The sequence below is a fragment of the Rhincodon typus genome, chromosome 6, assembly GCF_021869965.1.
Source record: "Rhincodon typus isolate 14 chromosome 6, sRhiTyp1.1, whole genome shotgun sequence".
In the NCBI taxonomy this organism is placed as follows: Eukaryota; Metazoa; Chordata; class Chondrichthyes; order Orectolobiformes; family Rhincodontidae; genus Rhincodon; species Rhincodon typus.
In genome coordinates this window covers 101,010,609-101,030,823 of record NC_063337.1, presented here as the reverse complement: position 1 = coordinate 101,030,823, position 20,215 = coordinate 101,010,609, and the positions used below count along the sequence as shown (strand labels likewise).

Sequence of the window (20,215 nt, the reverse complement as noted above, 5' to 3'; positions counted from 1 at the left end):
AGTCTTTTACATTAGCTATTCAGGCTTTGTAGCTTTTGTTCTGCCCTTGTGGCTGTTGTAGGAAGTGTATGATTAGTAAACTAAGGTCTGATCCTGTCTGGAAGCTGCAATTTTTCTTAGGCTTACGAATAGGTTGATTTATTTGCATTTTTAACATCAAAGCACTGAATGGATTACATTGCAACAAAGTTTAACTTTGGTATCAGAATGATTTTCAAACAGCTAATAGTGTTTGGAATTGGTTTCCCAGCTTGATTTTCCTCACAAAGCTATTGCCTGTGTACACCTGTAACCAAATGACCAGGTGGTGCAATGGAGATAACATGTTTATTACCCATTTCAGAGCCCTGCGTTTGCTCTTCTATGTTTGCAAGTTGTTTTAATAGTGATGTCCTTGGTGTTTTTTAATCAGTTATAAAAACCACTTCCAGCATTGACAGACATGATCTACACAGAAAATTGCTTTATGTCATTGATTTCTCCATCTAAAATCTATATGTCTCCTTCATTCTCCAAATCTCTTGATGTGGTGCCACAATACAGGCCTGTTCTTAACTGTATTTTGGAAGATTAGACTTTGAGAGCTGAGAGATTACTGTTGCCTTAAGTGAAGGGGAGAGAAGCAGGAATTGGAGGTATTGAATAAATGGAGTGATTATCTGTAATTCCTGAGTGGTGCACGTGCAGATGCGGCTTATGATGTTAGGTGGCTGTGACAAGCTTCAGAACATGTCTATGTGCAAGTGCACCGCTGATGTAACCAGTCTAGAAATGGCAGTGCAGCAGAGCCACCACACTACTTGCTGGAGCTGACACATCCCCAGCCGCTTCTCTTTACTGCTCGCCCGTTTCCCTCGCTTCCCCAACCCCCCATCTTTTCTCCATAGCTTCCTGATAAATCCCCCCACCGTCTCTGCTTACTTGTTGTCTGCTCCCAACCCTCCAACCACCTCTTCTTCTTCCTCCCCACTCCCCCTTGCTGCCGGTTCCCCAGTCACTTGGTACTTGTTCTCACCCCTCTTTCCCTCTCCCTCGCAATTTCCGGTTGCCCGGATCCATCTCCTGGGGCTGGTTTTATCAGCTTGCCATGACTTTCAGCATGATCGTTCACCCGCCTGGTTTTGGCAGTCACAACAAATGCAGCCTTAAATAAAATGTTCCAATGTTCAGGTTTGTGACTGAGACTGTAATACATAACCTGTGATAGCAACTTTGCTCAGAGAATACAACTTCTCGACGGACTGTGTAGGACGGAATGTTGATGATCATACTTTATTCTTGTATCCTTAGCAACATCAAATGGTACTTTGGAAGGCCTGGAAAACCGAGAAGGTGGTGTATGCCAGACCAAAGCCATGAAGCTCATCATGAAAGTTGGACAAGGTAAGAGCCGTATCATCTTCCCCAAAGACAAGGCCTATAAACTGTTCAAAATCATTCTCACAATAAGGGATAATACAGTTTGGTCATTACCATGGTAATCTGTCCACATCAGCAGTAAGGACTGCCTAATGGTTACCCTGTAAATTTTGTGGAGTTTCAGAATCAGTCTGTATGGAAAAGGATTAGAAGTGATCTATGAGCTTGTCCTAAATTTTAATCCACAGTCATACTGTAATATGAATATTAACGAACTGTGGCCCTTCCTTAAAGGCAGTGACACCAAGGCAAAAAAAAACTGAGACTGTTGCAGTTTTAGTTACTGGAAAGAAAGACTTCGCATTCTTCATTTGCCAGTTAAAGATTTGAAAAAAAATATCAATGAGCATTTTAAAAGAATAGAAATGATATAATACTGGCATACATTTATTATTGTATATAATGCAACAAAACGAAGTGGATTTGCTCAAGGCTGGAGCCTTTTTTGGTTAAATGTCTTGCATGTGGCTATTTCTAACAAGATTCCTTGTAATGATGCTTGATGGTAGGTTGAAATTAATTCTATTATATTTACATTAGTTTTTAAACAGTGTATGCATTGACATTACAAATTTCCCTCTCAACATGTTTCATACACTTGTCATGTTAGTGTAGTGTCCACTTATTATTCTGTCAGCATCCACTGTTTGATTGAATTATCATTTAGAAAGGCTTTGCCTGCTAGTGGTTAGCTTCTCTATAGCTGTTGCAAATATTTGAGTGGTCAGCATTTAAACCTGTTGAGTGCCTGCAATATCATTAAGCTCAGTCCAGGCCTAGGAGATGGCCACTTTAAAAACTGCGTAGTGCTTCTTCCTCAAGCCTGTGCACATAAGAGGAGCTTATAAACAAAAGCTGAGTAATACTGCTACAAACGTCAAAGTTTTAAATGACCTTGTTATCGAAATGCATTGCAATTAATTGCTCGTCACCTTGGATTTTGTCAGGACAGAAAATACACTTTTCGTATCATTGAGGTTCTGCTGATTCATTTGGTTAAGTCCTAAGCTGAAAAAAAAATCTTTGTTGATCATTGCTGTCCACCAAAGTGGCTACCAAGATGTTAAACTGATAAAATTAAAAGCAAACCAATTTCACTCCAATCATGGCCGTCTGGAGTCTGCAGTACCTTTAGTATGAGTTGCTTGAGAAGTAACGCATCAGTGTTGAGGGATGTTCCCCTTTGTCTGACTGATGAAGGTAACTCAACGTTGCAGTTAGTAACTGAAACAACCTTTTTAAAAACTTTTTAGATGCAAATTCTGAGGGACGAAAAGAAAAATCAACCAGAGCTCCTGCAAAAGAAGGGGATGGCATCACAACCAAGCCCACCCAAAAGACCGAGAGTGAAGGTAACCATCTAGTAGAAGCTGATTATAAGGAAGATACCTCGCCTGTGAGCTGAATTGTGGAACTTCTTACACCTGCCTGAAAGCTCATGTCATGGGCAAATTAAACATGAAGGCCAATGGCACAAATAACCAAATGGCAGGAATCCTGGTCTCTCTGGCAATTTTGTGACCAGCACTACTCCTGTGTGAGACTTAAGTGCATCTTTATATGAGCCATAATTGTTTCACTACTTAGTTTGGCTCAGTTTTGTATGTATGTGACGTATTGATCAAATGGGACTCTTGTACATAGAATCACAGAGCACAGGAGACCATTCAGTCCGCTGTCCTTGAAAGATCTAATGAATTAGTCACATTCTTCTGCTGTTTTCCTCCACAGGTCTGCAAACGTTTCCATTTCAAGTATACAACCAAATCCATTTTGAAAGTTACTGTTGAATCTATTTCCATCACTTCATCAGGCAGTATATTTCAGATCATAAATTGCTACTTTTTAAAGAAACCTCCTCTCTTCTGTGGTTCTTTAAACTGTGATCTTAAGTCTGTGTGCTCCGGTTACTGACCCTCTTGTGAATGGCAACAGTTTCTCCTTATCTGCTCTATCAAATTCACTCATAATTTTGAACATCCCAATTAAATCTCCCCTTAACCTCTTGGCTTTAAGAAGAATATTCACAGCTTTGCCTGTCTCTCCAGATAACTGATGTCCTTCATGTTATCACTCTCGCAAACCTCCTTTGCGTTCTTTCCAAGGTCTCGACTTCCCACCGAAAGTGTGCTGCCCAGAATTTGACACAGTACTCCATCTGAGACTTAACCGATGACTTACAAAGGTTCAGCACATCTTCCTTACTTTTTTTCCTTTATCCCTTTATTTACAAAGCCAAGGAACCAATGTGTTTTCTTAAAAAATTGTCTTCCCACCTTCAAAAACTTGTGGATGTGAACAACCAGGTCTCTCTGTTCCTGTACCCTTGCAAAATTGTACCATTTTATTTCACATTGCCTCCTCATTCTTTCTCCCAAAATGTATCACCTTTCAAATTCCTGCATTAAAACACAACTGCCATCTGTCTGCCTTTTTCGCCTGCCTGACTGTATTCTGCTGAAGTCTTTTATTACCCTGTTTGTTGTTTACTACATTTGAGTTTTGTGTTAGTTGTCTTTGGTAATATATCTCCAATACCTGAGTCAAGGTCATTATTATACATCAAAAAGAACAGTTGTTCTAATATTGATCCATGAAAGAACATCACTGCTCACTCTTCTGCCCTTTGAAAGACATTCACTAAACTACTTTCTGTGTTTTGTCAGCTTAGTCAATTTTGTGACCATGCCATCCTTCTGTTATCCCATGGGTTTCTATTTTGCTAATAATTCTATTATGTAGCAATGTAGATCACACCTTTTAGAAAGTATATGTGCAGATCTATCTTCATCAGTGGTCCTTTGTATCATTGAAGAATTCAATTACGTTTTTAAAACAGTCTGACTTCAACAAATCTGTGTTGGTTGTCATCTATAAATCTGTGAAACTCCTATATCTGTTGCACCAACTGTTTGGGACAGCAACCTAGATATTTAGTTTTTTGAGTTGGCTGTTTATGGTCTAATCCAAAAAGTCCCTGAGTAAAAATGTCACAAAGTTCTTTAAAACATAACATTTTAATGAAGTGAGGGAGGTAGTACTTCACAAGACATTCAGGAGACCTGAAGGATGAAATAACCATGTGTGCCATTATGTGATATCCATTAATCCAGCAGTAATCTCAGCGTTCCCTGATAATTTTTCTTCCATCCCAGACTAGGACTGTAAAAAGCAATAGGAGTCCACCATTTTCACAAGACAGCTACGGTGTTGAGGCATTGTTTTTACAGCACCTAGAATTGTCATGATTTGTGTCGTTTTCTGCACTTGGGTCAATTGTGTCTGTAACAGTAATTTCCAACTTCTTGCCTAATTCTTGACAAGCTCCTTTTACTCCTAATCCTTTAGACTTTCTTGCTGTCTTTCCTCATTGCTGAAAAATGAGCAGCAGTATCATTTGCGGTGTAGCCAGATTAAAATGAGAGAATGTAATATTCTAATTTACTTGCTCGGGAGTTTGGGTTTGAATGATTCCAGATGTTTGACAGATAATGAGAGCTTCTATGTACTGTGCTTTCAGGAGAAGGAAGCCTTTAATTTCTTCCTGTTCTTCTTCCTTGCGGTGTCAGGCTAGTACTCAGCTGCAGCTTACAAGAATCTGTTTAATGTAACTGTGATTGATTTTATCATATCTGTTAATGTGCCTTGCTTTGCTTCAGCTTTGGAAGACTGTTACAGGCCTGCTAAGTAGAATTCGTTTTTCAGCAAGATTGTCTTTGGCTGTCAATTCTTTGAGCAGCAAAGGGGAGGGTTAAGACTGAATATTACAATTTCTAAAGCTGTGACTCACTACAGGGATCTGTTTATTGTTTCAAGCATTTAAATCGATGTTTCAGACCCATGAGTTTGCTTTACATTAGTGTGCCAGAAAGTAAGTCATATTTTAGATAAAATACTGCCCTACATTTTTGTGAATAGCTAGAATCCAGTCAGCTTGCTGATAAATTTAGGACCTGTCTCTATTAGTTCTATTTTTTATTGTTGGGTATAAAATGTTCACATATGTGTGCGATTGATTCTTATTCTATAACTCTACCATGGCAGGACGGCAGAATTCCATCTCTCAGGCCTTTATATCAGCAACTTAAATCGGTTCATTTGCAAATTGCTTCGTTCCAGGACAGTAATTGTCTACCGGTAACAGCTTTTGTGGTTACCTCAGTAATTACACTGGGTCCATGTGAGAAGACTCATGATATGAAGTCACCAGCTGTTTAACCATAAGGACAATTCCATGTAAATTGCAGCTTTGGTTCCTTGAAAAATATAAAACTAAACTATTACAAATGTGAAACAAGAACTCAACATGTCTGGCAGAATCTACAACGAGAGAAACAAAGTTAACAATTCAGGTCAATGACTTAAGGTCAGAAGGTTTAGTCGAATTATTAAGTCATACATCTAATAGTTTGTTAATTTATTGAAATTATACCATTTTGCATCCCAGCTTATAAGGAAGATCTGTCTCTCTTCTCTGTCTCGCCACATCCATTTCATTAATATGGAGTGGTCGTTGGTGTTCTGTACTTTCCAGAATCAAAGGTGGTTCTGCATTTGGGTGATAAAATTGCAGGTTTTCGCCTGTGTTTTTTGTGGAAAAAGTATGAACTGATTTCACTGCTGAAGCTCTCAGTTTATGACTATATACCCCATTATTTGGATTCTACAAGTGGAAGTTGTTTTTCTGTATCTACCTTATATAAAAGTAGATACAGAACCCTTATATAATTTAAAAAGATTTGATTAGACCACCACTCAATTTTCCAGATTCTAAGATATAAAATCATTCCTTTTGGGAATTCTTTGTCCCCACAATCTTTCTTCACTCTTAAAATATTTGTAAAGTCAGAAGATTGTATTTTGTCTTCTGTCTTGCTGTTTTCAGTTCAGCATTTTGATTAGTTTTTGCAGTAAATAAGAACTACGGAACCTGCACCTCACCACCCAGAATCTTTTTAAATTTCAATGAAAGCAGTGGGGAAGTGCATCAGATATAAACTTCCGGGAAGAGGTTACCTGGTTACCTTTACAGTACATTCAGTGGCATCAGGATATGGGAATTGGAAGTTACTTGTAAAAAAATTTTCTTAATGAAGTCGAGTTGGAGTAGATCCAACATGACAAGGGGAAGAGATTACCAGACAAGTGGATTTACAGAGATGGAATATAATTGTCAGTTATAAAATTCTGATTTACAAAGAAAAATTGCAATGTAAATTAATTTTACAGTCAGTTACATTTTGGAACTGTAAGTTAGATAAATACAACAATGCTTCTGAGTAAAAAAAAGGCTCAAACACACAGTCCTATTACTGAATGAATAGCCTGGCTTGTTTATCAGCATATGGAATGACTAATACATTCAGCACCAGCAGCAATGGGGCTGTAGCTAGTCAGACAGTATGACGAGGGATAATTGTCTTAAGGATTTACATTTTCTTACTCTTACCATACTGCCTCAGGCAAGCCTGCATCTGTTTTAAGTGAGACTGTCAGCTCCATTCTGCGTTACTGACTGATGAAGATTTATTCACAATAAAAGGGTCCAGGGATAATTTGTAGGCATATGTCATTTTAAATATTTATTGTTGACCACTGGTATCTGTATTTGGATAACTAAAGGATTAACTCAATTGCTAAAGCTTCTGTTTTTACTGAAGACGAAAGTCCCTTTGTTTTGATGGACTGTTCAAAGTCAATTTACATACTAAAGGGAGTATGTAATGCAATAATTTAGCAATTATTAACATTAATATATTTTCTCTGCAAACCTTACCTTCGTCAGCAATATATCTAATGGTGGAATCACTAAATCTGCCTTACAACACACAGATTTCTGGCTCGCTAATTCAAATAATGTCAAACTGGGTGTCCTAAACTATTCATTATTTGGAAACTGCAACTTCAATTATTTTTTGATGTACAGAAAGTTTAACAGCATTAAATCCTGAGAGTGAAGTTATATTCCAGGAGATTTTTTTTGAAGGGCTTTTTGTTTCAAAGAGTCAAATTATTCAAACAGTTCTTTTTGTTTGCAGGTGGGACACGCTCATTGAGCGGTGAGAATAAACCTTCGACTGCACCTAGGGACCCGGACCAGGGGAGATTCCTCAGCCCTGACGTGGCCCTATTTGCAGGCATTGGATCTGGATGCGTGATCTTCATCATCATCATCATCATGTTGGTGGTCCTGCTGCTAAAGTACAAGAGGCGACACAGAAAGCACTCCCCGCAGCACACCACTACTCTCTCCCTCAGCACACTGGCCACCCCCAAACGGGGAGGCAACAACAACGGCTCCGAACCTAGTGATATTATCATTCCCTTAAGGACTGGAGACAGTGCTTTCTGCCCTCACTATGAAAAAGTCAGTGGAGACTATGGACATCCTGTGTACATAGTTCAGGAGATGCCACCACAAAGCCCGGCAAATATATACTACAAGGTCTGATCTGCCAGAACTGAGGCTGGTTTGGGATCCTGGAGAAAATTTTTTGGCTTGTTGCATACCTGGGTCTTCTGCTGAAATTAGTGGTGAATTTTCTTTGCACCAGGATTGACTTCAAACGTGTAGGAGATTTAAAGGGGAAAGTGGAAACTTGCAGGAAATTCAGCTGGAGAGTGAGTCGGTTAGTGTGTATGATGTGTAGGAATCTGCTTACAAATAACAGGAGCAGCAAGCCGGAGAAAAGTTGAGTTAGGGACTCAACCAAACTGTTCCACCTTTTGCTCTTACTATTAATTTCTGGACCATATGCTTAAAATATACCAGGAAGCAAGAGGCAAAGGGTTATGTGAACTATCTATCACTGTATTTATAATTAGTAACATTTTAAGCTTTGGATATTCAGCAATAGAAAATAGTCAGTCTCCACTTTCCCTGGACTGTTATCTTTTATAAAAACCGGATTTCATAAATCCACCTCTGTTGTTTTTCTGTACTTTTGGTTTTTATTCTGTCTTCTTATTTACTTGTTACCAGTATTACTTGCTAACCTGAAGGCCACTTTGCCTTCAAACATGATCACTGTAACATCAGGAAACTTCTAAAACGTACCACAACATTAACTTGAATCAAATGTCCCAGTCACCAGTGTTAGTACTCAGTATAAAGCAGCCAACTTTAATCAGTCATACAGAAAGTGATACATCATGTCCACATACATGTAGGAGTCCCTGCAAGTCGTACATAACACACGTTGGCCATGAGCAGGAGACCAGAAGTTCATCTGTGACATTTAGCTGCATTTGCAGTTGTATGCTGCTGCCGTTTTGAATCTGAAAAGGAAGTGTAGAGATAGGTTATTTAGGGAGCACTTTGGTACTAAAAGTTCCAAGATGTAGGCTGTCGACATGGTGACAAGCACAGTGCTGTAGGGCTGCACTTTAAATGAATTTAAATAATTACTTTGAGTGAAACTGAATTAGAGAGAGAGAGAGAGAAATGAAAGGCCTGTATCTGCATGGTGCTTTACTGAAGCATTAAAGGGAAGGACACACATCAGTGATAAAAGGCAGGAGTGGGGCTAGTGATGATGCTTTTTAAGAACAGTGTGACAGTGGTACAAACAAAATGTCTGAGGGAATATACTGCCTTACGGTTTGATATATATGAATAGACTGTGGAGCAGTCTCTGAATTACATGGTACAGCTTCTCACTGTGACTGGCATACTGCTGCAGTTTCAGTGACCTTTAAGGCCTTATCTTTGGAGTACTCTTGAGACAGAAAAAAATTCCAGTAATCTACACATAATGGAGAAGGGAGAAGAAGTGATCAGAAAGCAGACCCAGGAAGAAGAATATTGTGGGCTAATTTTTGTAGTAAGCATTACTTTGTAAGAATGCACAGAGGGCAGATGAAGATCGTTTGAACATTAGACTATCTGGATGGTCATAACATCGCTATTTGGACACTTGCCGCTGGGAATGGAATCATGTTTCCATAAATAACAAATACAAAAATAGAGTTACCATAAGACTTCTTAAGGAACAAAAGCTGGGAAATTGCTCCTGCTTTATATTTGCAAGAACTGGAGAGCTTTTCAGCCTGATCTATTTAGTTTACATGTAGGCCTAATTTTTTAGAAAGCAATTTTGTTAAACTAATATCAATCAGTAGTAGCCTGGCACTGGGAAAATCTATTCCAAAATCATCTTCACTCCTGTCGTGACGTCTCGTGCAGGCTGTGTATTAGTTACTGCATGGCACTGTCCAAACTGTGATATCTCGTAGTTTAAAATTCAAAGAGTGTGCAGCATTTGGGCTGAGGAATCCCAAATGGTTGTCCAGCCTAACTGTTAAGCCTAAAATTTACAGTGGCAACAAAGGTGAAACAGTTTGCATGTACTTAAATTGTTGCCATGACAATTAAGTACATTACCTGCGCTTCGGATTTTTCACCATTTCCATGTAAAGTGTATTTTTATAGGCCTTCAAGACAAGAAACACATTAGCAGAGACACTTCTCAGTTTTATAGATTTTGTTTGTTCTTTATGAAACACTTTGTGGGTTATTTGTGCCTGACTTTGTTTTCACTTTAAATCAGATTCTGAAAACAACAAGTGAGTTTCCAATTCTAAAAAAAATCCAGCGCGGAGAGTAATGGGATGTCTGGTTTGTAAAATGTGCAGTGATTGTGTATCCGATTTAGAGTAAGGCACTTTAAACAGATCCCATATAGGTTGTCTTACTTAACCCTCCTTGCCAGGTAAATGGCACTGTAACTGCCTTGCAGAAGCATTCATTCCTATCACCTGGTTATAGAATTTGCACCACACACCACACTGATGCTAGTTGTGAAGAAGCTGTAAATATGTGGAATATTTTAATGTATAACAATTTGGGCAGGGAGGGAAGGGAGAATTAAAATAGCCTTATTCACCTTTTTAGTAACAGAATTTCACAGCAGAGCATGACTTAATTTTCCTTGAAGTAAAATGTCTGTGTAAATAGAAGATTTTTTTTAAACAAATTCTAAGGAGGATGTTTTGTATAAAATCTGAATTTTTTGCAATGTATTTTTAGCTAGAGCTGGTTTTCAAGGCAGTGTCACCCTTTGCACTGTTTAAAATGGAGAAAAATGAAAATTGGTAAGGTTACCAAATTGACCGCTGAATATTTGTGCCATGAATATTTATTTAATTGTTTCTTCGTCCAGTTTGTACACACAGTATTAAGCTTGCTTTATAAATATTGAATGTTGCTTTTTCCTCATTTTCCCCTTTTCATCTGATTTGTCAACCATATTTTTTTTCTCTCTGAAACTGATTTAATTTTCACCTTCACCCCCCTGCAGTCCAAGGAAAAATGAACAAAATTAAAATCACATTCCATAAGTCTGTTACAAACTGAAATTGTTTTTAAATAAAAGACTTTTTTTCCTATGGAAATTTGCCTGGGGTTCATTTCTTTTTCTCCTCCATATACTTCCTGAAATCTAGCAAAAACAAAGGTCTTTTAAAATGGCTCGTTACGTTTCGAATAAAATGCAGGAGATTGAATTATGAAGTTGTGTTTTCAGTGCCCCAGGGTCAGAGAAAGGGAAAAGACAGCCAGTGTTCCCTTTACTGATTACAGACATACTGAAAGCACACTTGTACATATCAAATGAGGAGATAACTGGACTTGGCTGTGACACAAAGTGCCTGTTGACACTTGACTTTGTGGTTGATGCACAATCATCAACAACTTTTATTTATATAATGCATCCAATGTAGAAAACTACTTGACAGAGACCCATTCAGAAGAAAAAGTGCACACTGAGCCAAAGAAAGGAGGGCTGGGATGAGACGTAACTAAGTTTGTTGAAAGTGGTAGACCTTAAGGAGCATCTCAAAGAAAGACAGTGGCAGTAACACTTGCAGCCATACAGCATGGAAACAGACCTTATGTCTCAACCCGTCCATGCTGACCTCGTTTATAAGTACTTCCAAAGCATTAGGCTTTAAAATTTAGAAAACTGTGCAGGATACCGGAAAATAATAACATAGTCAGCAAAGTAAATTCTATATTCTTCCTGAAACTGTTCTATATCTATGTGTTGCAACATATTTTTGAGCTGTCCCCATAATTTACCATCTGATACAAGTAATGGGCAAAAATTGTGAGATGCATATCTCAGTTCCTCATGATATCCCAGCATGTGATGTTCCAAAGAAGGACATTAATCAGGAGAAAGAGGCTTAAAGACAGCTTGTTTTTATGCAAGTCTTCAAGGAATGTATTGTTCACTTCTACTTTCTGGTTGGGACTGTGATTTGTGGAGGGTTTCACAACAATTTAGCAGAGTTTCTTTGAGGATGTAGGTAATAGGCTAGATAAAGGGAAGCCATTAGATGTTATAAACTTGGAATTTCGAAATGGCTTTCAATAAAATGTCACACAAATGGCCAATATGTCAGATGAAGGCCAATGGAGTTTGGGCATATTAACATATTAGCAAAGTTGGAGGGTTAATTATTGGCAGGAAGCAAAGTGTAGGAATAAATAGAATGTTTTCAAGTTGGCAGGCTGTAACCAGTAGAGTGCCGCAAGGTTAGATCTGGATCATCAGCCATTTAAAATTTATCTATTAATGATGAAAATAACATATCTAAGTTTTCTGACTCTATAAAATGTGGCACAAAAGATTTGCAAAAATATATAACAAGTGGATATAAGGTGACAAATGGAATATACTGTGGGGAAGTGTGAGGTTATTCACTTTGACAGCAAGCATAGAAAAGCAGAATATTTTCAAAAGGCCTCAAAATTGTAAATGGTCGTAGAGTTTTGGATAAACTTATGCAAGGAACACATGAGGCTAGCATGCAGGTACAGCAAGTGGTTTGACTTCCACTTGGAAACTTACAGGTAGTGAGCTCATTCTAGTAGCATACATTATACATTGCGCAAAATTATAAGACTAACAGAGCATTTCAACAGAGCATTACATTTGATCCTATTTGTTGGCAAAACAGGGTTACTGACTAACAATGAATACCATTATGATTATGCCTGCCTTAAACCAGGCATCCTATGACCAATTTTACCACTGCTCATTTTGTGCTGAGATCAGTTATTTGAAATCTGTGTCGGTACTGAATCTCAAGGACCTGCTGTATGCATGTAATAATAGAATTAATCTTGGAACATTTCTTCAGCACAGTCCAAATTAACCAGAGCTGGGAATTTCCCACAAAATTCAAAGCAACTGCAAAAAAATTCCATACATGCTCCACTACAACATATTATTTCTTAAGTAAAATTCAGAGAAATTTAAATTGCTACCATAACAATGTAAAAGGAAATCTGCAGAATAATTTTGCAGTGTTATTCTTGCAACTACCATTGTTGTGCAAAATATGAAATTGGGAATGCAGTTCTCCTCAACCAGTGTTGACAGTACATTAATGGTTGAGACTGATAGAAGTGGAGATAGTGTTATGGTGCTGAGTGGGGGCGATTTGGAACCACAGCTATATTAACCCATTGTCCTGTGCAATTTGAGATCGATGGTCAAAATACAACGTAGAAGTTGATTGGGATTTTATTTGATAAGAAATGAGCCTATCATATATTTGTCTTCATGATTAATTAAAACTCTTTTAATTCTTTATTCAGGGTCAGGGACATTTCTGTAGGTTAAGAATTTTTTCACCTTCTTTAAATGCCTTTTCATTTCCAAACATTTAATACACTTCACTTCATCCTCATTACAAAACTCACTGTCCTTATTTTGAAGGGCATCATTGCCTTGCAAGTTTATAAGAGTATTTAATGCAGATATGCTGGAGGACTGACAGTATTTATGAAAGTGCACTTCAGTGAAATTACTATTATGATTGGTTTGTGGAAGTGAAACAAGACAGGAGGTAGGATCAGTAGAAGTTAGCTTTTACATTTTGCTTAACAACATGCACTCAAAGTGCAATGACACCACCAGAGCATTTTCATAGCAAATTCGGCTTTATGCTGCTTTGAGAATCGTCATGACAACAGCAGTGACACTTGGCATCTCCAGGAACAAATCATTCCAAATATCTTGCTTACAGGAATCCCATGCTAAAACGTAAGAGTTGGTGCTCTGGAGGTGACAAATGGAATATACTGTGGGGAAGTGTGAGGTTATTGACTTTGGCAGCAAGCATAGAAAAGCAGAATATTTTCAAAAGGCCTGAAAAATGTAAATGTTCATAGAGTTTTGGATAAACTTATGCAAGGACACAAAATACTTTTAAAAAAGTAAGGTGGTAATGGTCAGATAATCTGTCTTTGTGATGTTCACTGAGGGACAAATGTTGGCCAAAGCATCTAACTGAGCTTGCCATCCACAAGGCTTAGCAAAACTGGAGTAGATGGGAATCAGGTGGACATCTCTCCATTGAATGAGGTCATACCAAGCACAAAGGAAGATGACTTTGATTGTTGGAGATCAGTTACTTCAGCTTCAGGACATCAATACAGACATACCTCACAGTAGTGCCCTCAGCTCAATCACTTTTAGTTTCTTCATCAATGACCTTCTGTCCATTGTAAGATCAGGGGTGAGGAAGTTCACATGATTGCACAGTGTTCGGCATGATTTGAGACTTCTCAGAAACGGAAGCAGTCCTTTTCCAAACACAGCACAGCATTCAGACTTCCTCTGGTAATTGGCAAGGAAAATTTGCACCCACAAGTTGTTTTTTAATTGTTTCAAGTAATGTGGGTGTCAGTTTGGCCAGCACTTATTGCCCATTCCTAATTGCCAGGTGGCAGTTAAGAGTTGGTCTCAGCTCACCTAATCCAGACTAGGTAAAGAGAACATATTTTCTTCTCTAAAAGACATTAGTGAACCAATTTTTTTTGCAACAATCAACACTGGTTACATGGTGTTCATCAGATTAGCTTTTTATTCCAGATTCATCTTGTATTCAAATTTCACCATCTGCCCTGATAGAATTCATACCCAGGTCTCCAGAACATTTGCATGTGTTTTTGGATTTCTAATGTCATTGACGTTAACACTGTGACTTAGAATTGTATCAACATTCCTTCACTGTTATTAGATCAAAACTCTCTCCCTAAGAGCACTCTGAGTGTATGTACACCATATGGTCTGTAGCTGTTCAAGAAAATGGCTAGCTACCAACTTCTCAAGGCCAGTTATGGATGGGCAATAAATGCCGGCCTGGCCAATGCTGCCCACATTCCTTGAATTTAAAAAAAACATTATACGACTCAAATCAAGACATTGACTTAATTCAAATGATTTTTTTTAATTGAAATTGACACTTCTACGTATATTTCTTTGCACTTATTTCCTGCCTGGATAATGTGTAACATGGCCCATGATGCATTTAGATAGACTACATCATTAACAGTAACTCTACTGAAAAACTGAACACGTACAGCGAATGATTATGACCCTGATGCTTATGATGGCAATATCGAAGAAGTGACATTAAACCACACAGTCCAAGAAGCTCCCAGGTTCATTTTGGACTGGTTAACGACAGTCGGATTTGTAAACGCTTGCATATTGGGATCATGCGAAGGGACAATTTCAAATGAACAATCCCAGAGATTAAAATTCTGTCACAACATGTGAGTCTCACTGGCCATGCTGCCTATTGTTACCCATTCATTATGGATCTTGAGTAGTGGTTAGCCTCCTCCTCAAGTCGCTACAGTCCATCTGGTAAAGTTATATTTACAGAACTGTTAGGAAGGGAATGCCAGAATTTTGTGCCAGCAAAAAATGAAGAACAACAACGTAGTCCAGGTCAGGATGGGACGAATTTGGAGAAAACCTTGTCAGTGGCTATGTTTGCATGTGCCTGCTGCTGTTGTATTACTAAGTGGTCGATGCTGGGAGCTCACACTTATAAAGATCATGAAAAGTAGGAACAGGAGTAAGTTGGTCAGCCCATTGAGCCTGCTCCACCATTCAATAGGATGATGGTTGATCTGACACTTCTCAAGCCCACTCTCCTGCCCTTTCCCCATAATCCTAATTCCCCTATTATTCAAGAATCTATCTCTCTCAGCTTACATATATGTGGCCGCTTTCCCCACAGCTCTCTGTGGCAAGGAGTCCCAAAGACTCACAAACGTCTGAGGGAAGAAATTCCACCTCATTTTAATTTTAAATTGGTGGACCTTAGTTCGGAGACTATACTCTTTGGTCCTAGATTCTCCCATGAGGGGAAACATCCTTTCAGCATTTACCCTGTCAAGGTCCCTTAAGGATTCTATATGTTTCATTGAGGACCATCTCTCATTTTCTAAACCCCAGTGAATAGAGTCCCAATCTATTTAATCTTGGCTCATGAGACAATCCCTCCATATCAGGGATCATCCTAGTGAACCTTCTCTGAACTGCCTCCAGTGAAATGGTATCTTTCCTTAATTAACGGAACCAAGACTGCTCACAGTATTCCAGATTTGGTCTCACCAGCACCTTGTAAAATTCCAGTAAGACTTCCCTACTCTTATGCTTCAACCACCTTTAAACATTTCCATTAATTTATTGAAGGAAGTACACACAAGGGAAAACATTTGATTAGATGTATTTTGTCAATGGCTCCATTTTTAACTGCACAAAATAAAAAGTTGTCAATTGCTTACACCTTTTGTTTTTAATACTTTAAAGATTGCATTGACAACACCTTTTATAGGGTTGTAACAATAATAATTTTTCAAAGAAATTTACGAAGGGCCTTTTTTTTTAGCTTTTCCACACGTCATTATAACTTCAAATTCAGTGGTTCTGCAGAGAGTCAGTAATGGGTGAATGGGCATTGGAAATGCAATGAGTTGGCATGAACGGTGTGAGGGGCTTTTTGGGTTCAGTCAGGGACATGGATTGGCGTGGATGTGACATCGGGAGGGGATTTGAATCTTTGCGATGTAGCGCTTGATATCGAAGAAAACAACAATGACAAAGTCCAAGCAAACCAAGGCAGACGTTTTCACCTGCAGCCTCTGAATTGCCTTTGGGGAACTGGCCTGACTTGAACATGCACTGAGCCCCATGGAATACACTTTGTCTCTTATGCGGGACTATTTCCCAAGGCAAGCATGCAGAGCTTGGAAATTTCTCAACTTCCACCACTTCAAAATGAAAATCTCCTGCTCTTCATTTGCTGTGGAGAGCTGTGGGATATCCCGAGGTTAAGATATAAGTGCAAGTTCTTACTTTTCTTCTTTCTATTCCCTTAATAGAATCTACAAAATCTAGTTTCAAAGAAACCATTTGGCTATAAAGTATCTCAGACTTTAAAGAGCCAGACACTATTACAAATACCGCAACTGGTTACTCATCTATTAAATATTGAGAGTAATTTGATCAACGATGAACATTAAAGATGTTTACTTTGAATTATTCACATCACTGCAGTTTAATGAAACTGTTAAATTAATCTACTAGCTAATAGGAAAGAATATTTCAAACTCAATGTACTGATCATTGCGAACAGAATGTAATGAGCAAGTATTAGATCAGGACAATAAATCTCCAGAAGACTGTTACATTTATAGGCTGTGAGATTTAAATACTTTTAGCTATTTGTTACAGGTGCTCCACATAAAGTAGCTGTAATTGGGAGTATTGCAGTTTTGCTATTAACAAGTTGATAACGAGCAGTAACACAAAGGCCATTTTGAAATGGCAATTACAGTCAGTTGAGTGAGCCTTGATAGGGGGAATGCACTGTAGTTCAAAAAAGAAACAGAGAGAGAGAGAAGTAAAAACACCCTGCTATTTTCCAAACCATTCTTCATCAGTGTAACATCTCCTTCCTGGCAGTGACTTTTAAAACAGAATTTCACTGCTTTTACCAGCTATTTCTACTCTGTACTTCCACTTTAAAGATCCCTTTATCAACACTTCCATGTCTCTCTGTTTCTCCACTCTGTTCAGAGTTGGACTATATTTCTAGTATAATGCCTTTCAGTATTCTAAGTTCTAAATCAACCATTTCATATTATTGCACCTCAAACTCCATCAGCTGTAGAGATACCCACCACCTTTCCAGTCTATATCATTTTGCAGCATTAACAGTTGATTTTATCTGAGTCATAAGTGCAGTGTGCCGAGAGGAGTCAGATAGATATTCCCAGTCTGACTCTCCCACTGAAACGTGGCAGGAATGGATAAGATCATTGCCACTGGGGGATTGGAGGCAACAGTTTCTGGTGCGGAGGCAGCTGTAGGGGGCATTGTGGATAGGGTGGGGAGTGGGCTGGTAAGATGTCTTACGATGCAATTGCAACCATCACAGGAGGAGCACTGCAGCAGAGGCTCAAGGTTTCCATTGGTCCATAAGGAAACTGTTGTGTTTTTCTCAAAACACTCACCTTTCCCAGTCTCCTGTTGTCTGGGATCCACCTGCTGCCAACATTGTTTTGAAGGTGCAACAAACAGGCAGAGTTGCGGGACTTATCATTTAAGTTGCCCCAGAGGAAACTGACATTTAAATATTTATCTGGTGTTGTACATTAGCAATGGGTCATAGCCATCTTCAGTGGCACAGTGGCTAGCACTGCTGCCTCATAGTGCTAGGGACCCGGGTTCAATTCCAGCCTCGGGCAACTGTCTGTGTGGAGTTTGCACATTCTCCCCGTGTCTGTGTGGGTTTCCTCTGGGTGCTCCAGTTTCCCCCCACAGTCCAAAGATGTGCAGGCTAGGTGGATTGGCCATGCTAAATTGCCTGTAGTGTTCAGGGATGTGTAGCTTAGGTGGGTTATAGGGGGATGGGTTCTGGGTGGGATGCTCTAAGATTTGGTGTGGACTTGTTGGGCCAAAGGGCCTGTTTCCACACTGTAGGGATTATATGATTAAATTAGTGACAGAGAGTGACCTGTTGGGTCCTGGTTCATGTGGCTGTGGATTTGCTTCCTACTCCAGCAACTTAAGTGTATAATCTAAGTCATTACATCTGTGTAGTACCAAAGGAGTATTTCATGTTTTGAAGTAACTTCTTTCACCTGAGATTTTTCTTTTAAACTAGGGAAAAGGTTTGGTAATAAAGAATTTTTGAAGCGTATTCACCAACATTCCCTCAAATTATTATTTTTGTGCTGCATGAATCTCCAAAGTCTGTGCATGGTTGCAGCTTCTGAAAGTTGAAACTAATACATTGGCACACTGATCAACCTGTGCACAATCATAGAATCTCTACAGGCAGGCCATTCAGCCCACTGACTCCACACTGATCGTCCAAACAACATCCCACCCAGCCCAACCCCCTACTGTATTCCTGTAATTCTCATGGTTAATCCACCTAACCTACACATCCCTGGACACTACGGGCAATTTAGCATTGCTAAACCACCTAACCTGCACATTTTTGGACTGTGGGAGGAAACTGCAGCACCCAGAGGAAGCTCACGCAGACACAGGGAGAATGTGCAAATTCCACACAGGTATCATCCAAGACTGGAATTGAACCCAGGTCCCTGGTGCTATGAGGCAACAGTGCCAACTACTGAGCCATCATGCCACGCCAAACACTGAAAACTGTGTCCCTAGGGGCCCAGATTTTAACTGGGCCATGGCCAGTTACCTATTAAGTGTATTATTGGTTCTTAACAACCTTATGAACTGCTCATTTCACCTCACTAAGATGCAATTTTCAATCCCGTAACCCAATGCAAGCAAACTCTACACCAAGAATTCTTGACATGGAAGTCAGAGTGGGTTACCAGCAAAGAGCCTCTATGTAGGTCACCGCGCAGCAGTATTTCAGGACATGGGTATGGGCACCAGATATACAGATACACGCACAAACATACACACACATACAAAAACAAACAAACACACACACACACACACACACGCCTGCACTCCCATGCCCTAGTCATTGGTTGTCAGCACCGAAGGCAGTGACAAGGGGTCGGAGAAATTGACACTAACTCTAGGTGGCATTTTGCCACAATAAGACTGGGAGTCACCAGGACACACCTGGCTGGAAGAGGATAGTCTCTCAGATGTCTCCTCTCAGGAGGCAATGCATTAAGATCACCAAGGATCAGGGACCCTGCGGATCTGGGACCTGTACAGTGTATGGGATTGTGTTTAATATATTTTTTCTCTAAAGAACCTCATATCAATCTGTCTTGCAGCCCCCATCATTTCCCTCACAGGTCCGGTGAGTGGCATATTGTTTCTGGAATGGCAAATCGTAGGATGCAGCTAGAATTGGGTGAGAGGGGTGCCATGGGGTTGGTGTAAGTAGTAAATGAGGTAAGTTTGGTAAGATCGGGTGTGAGATCTTGCCAGGACATGCCAAGAGTAATCTTCCATGAATCTCAAATCCTGGCACTTAACCAAAAAAATGTAAGATTCAGTTCCAACTAACAAAAAGCAGATAATTTGCTTTTGCATTATTGATTGAGCGATGAATATTTCTGGGGTCCCATGTTCTTCTTTGAAGTAGTATGATAGCATCTTTTATGCTTCATGAGTTGGAAGTCAATCTTGGGTTCCACGACTCATTGAAAGTCAGTTGGATATAAAACACTGCTATTATTTCTCAATCAATATCACTAAAACAGTCTTCCCAGTCATTATCACATTGCTGTTTATATATCTTGCTGTGTGCCAATTGACTACCACATTTTATATATTGCAACAGTGTTCAAAAATGTTTCATTGACTTTGAGATGTCTTGAGGTCTTGGAAGGTGCTTTATAAATACAAGTTCTTTATTTCTTAAATTGGTCGTGCAATTATAGAATTACTCAGGGATTATTACAATGATTGTGTTTGCTGTGAGTGACAAGAACTCCAAGTGAAGACCAATAGTGATCTGTCTGATCATGATCTAG

General features: G+C 39.2%; 1 protein-coding gene across 1 annotated transcript in view; it reads left to right on the top strand.

Annotated features, from left to right (window-relative positions):
• The window catches only part of LOC109933618 (ephrin-B2-like), a 50,050-nt gene extending 41,690 nt beyond the window's left edge, over positions 1-8,360 (top strand). The window contains exons 3-5 of the mRNA XM_020532632.2: positions 1,291-1,383; positions 2,673-2,771; positions 7,458-8,360. Coding sequence (XP_020388221.1) covers positions 1,291-1,383; positions 2,673-2,771; positions 7,458-7,870 — 605 coding nt within the window. The 3' untranslated portion in view covers positions 7,871-8,360. The remainder of the gene's footprint in view (positions 1-1,290; positions 1,384-2,672; positions 2,772-7,457) is intronic.
• Positions 8,361-20,215: the final 11,855 nt, after the last annotated feature.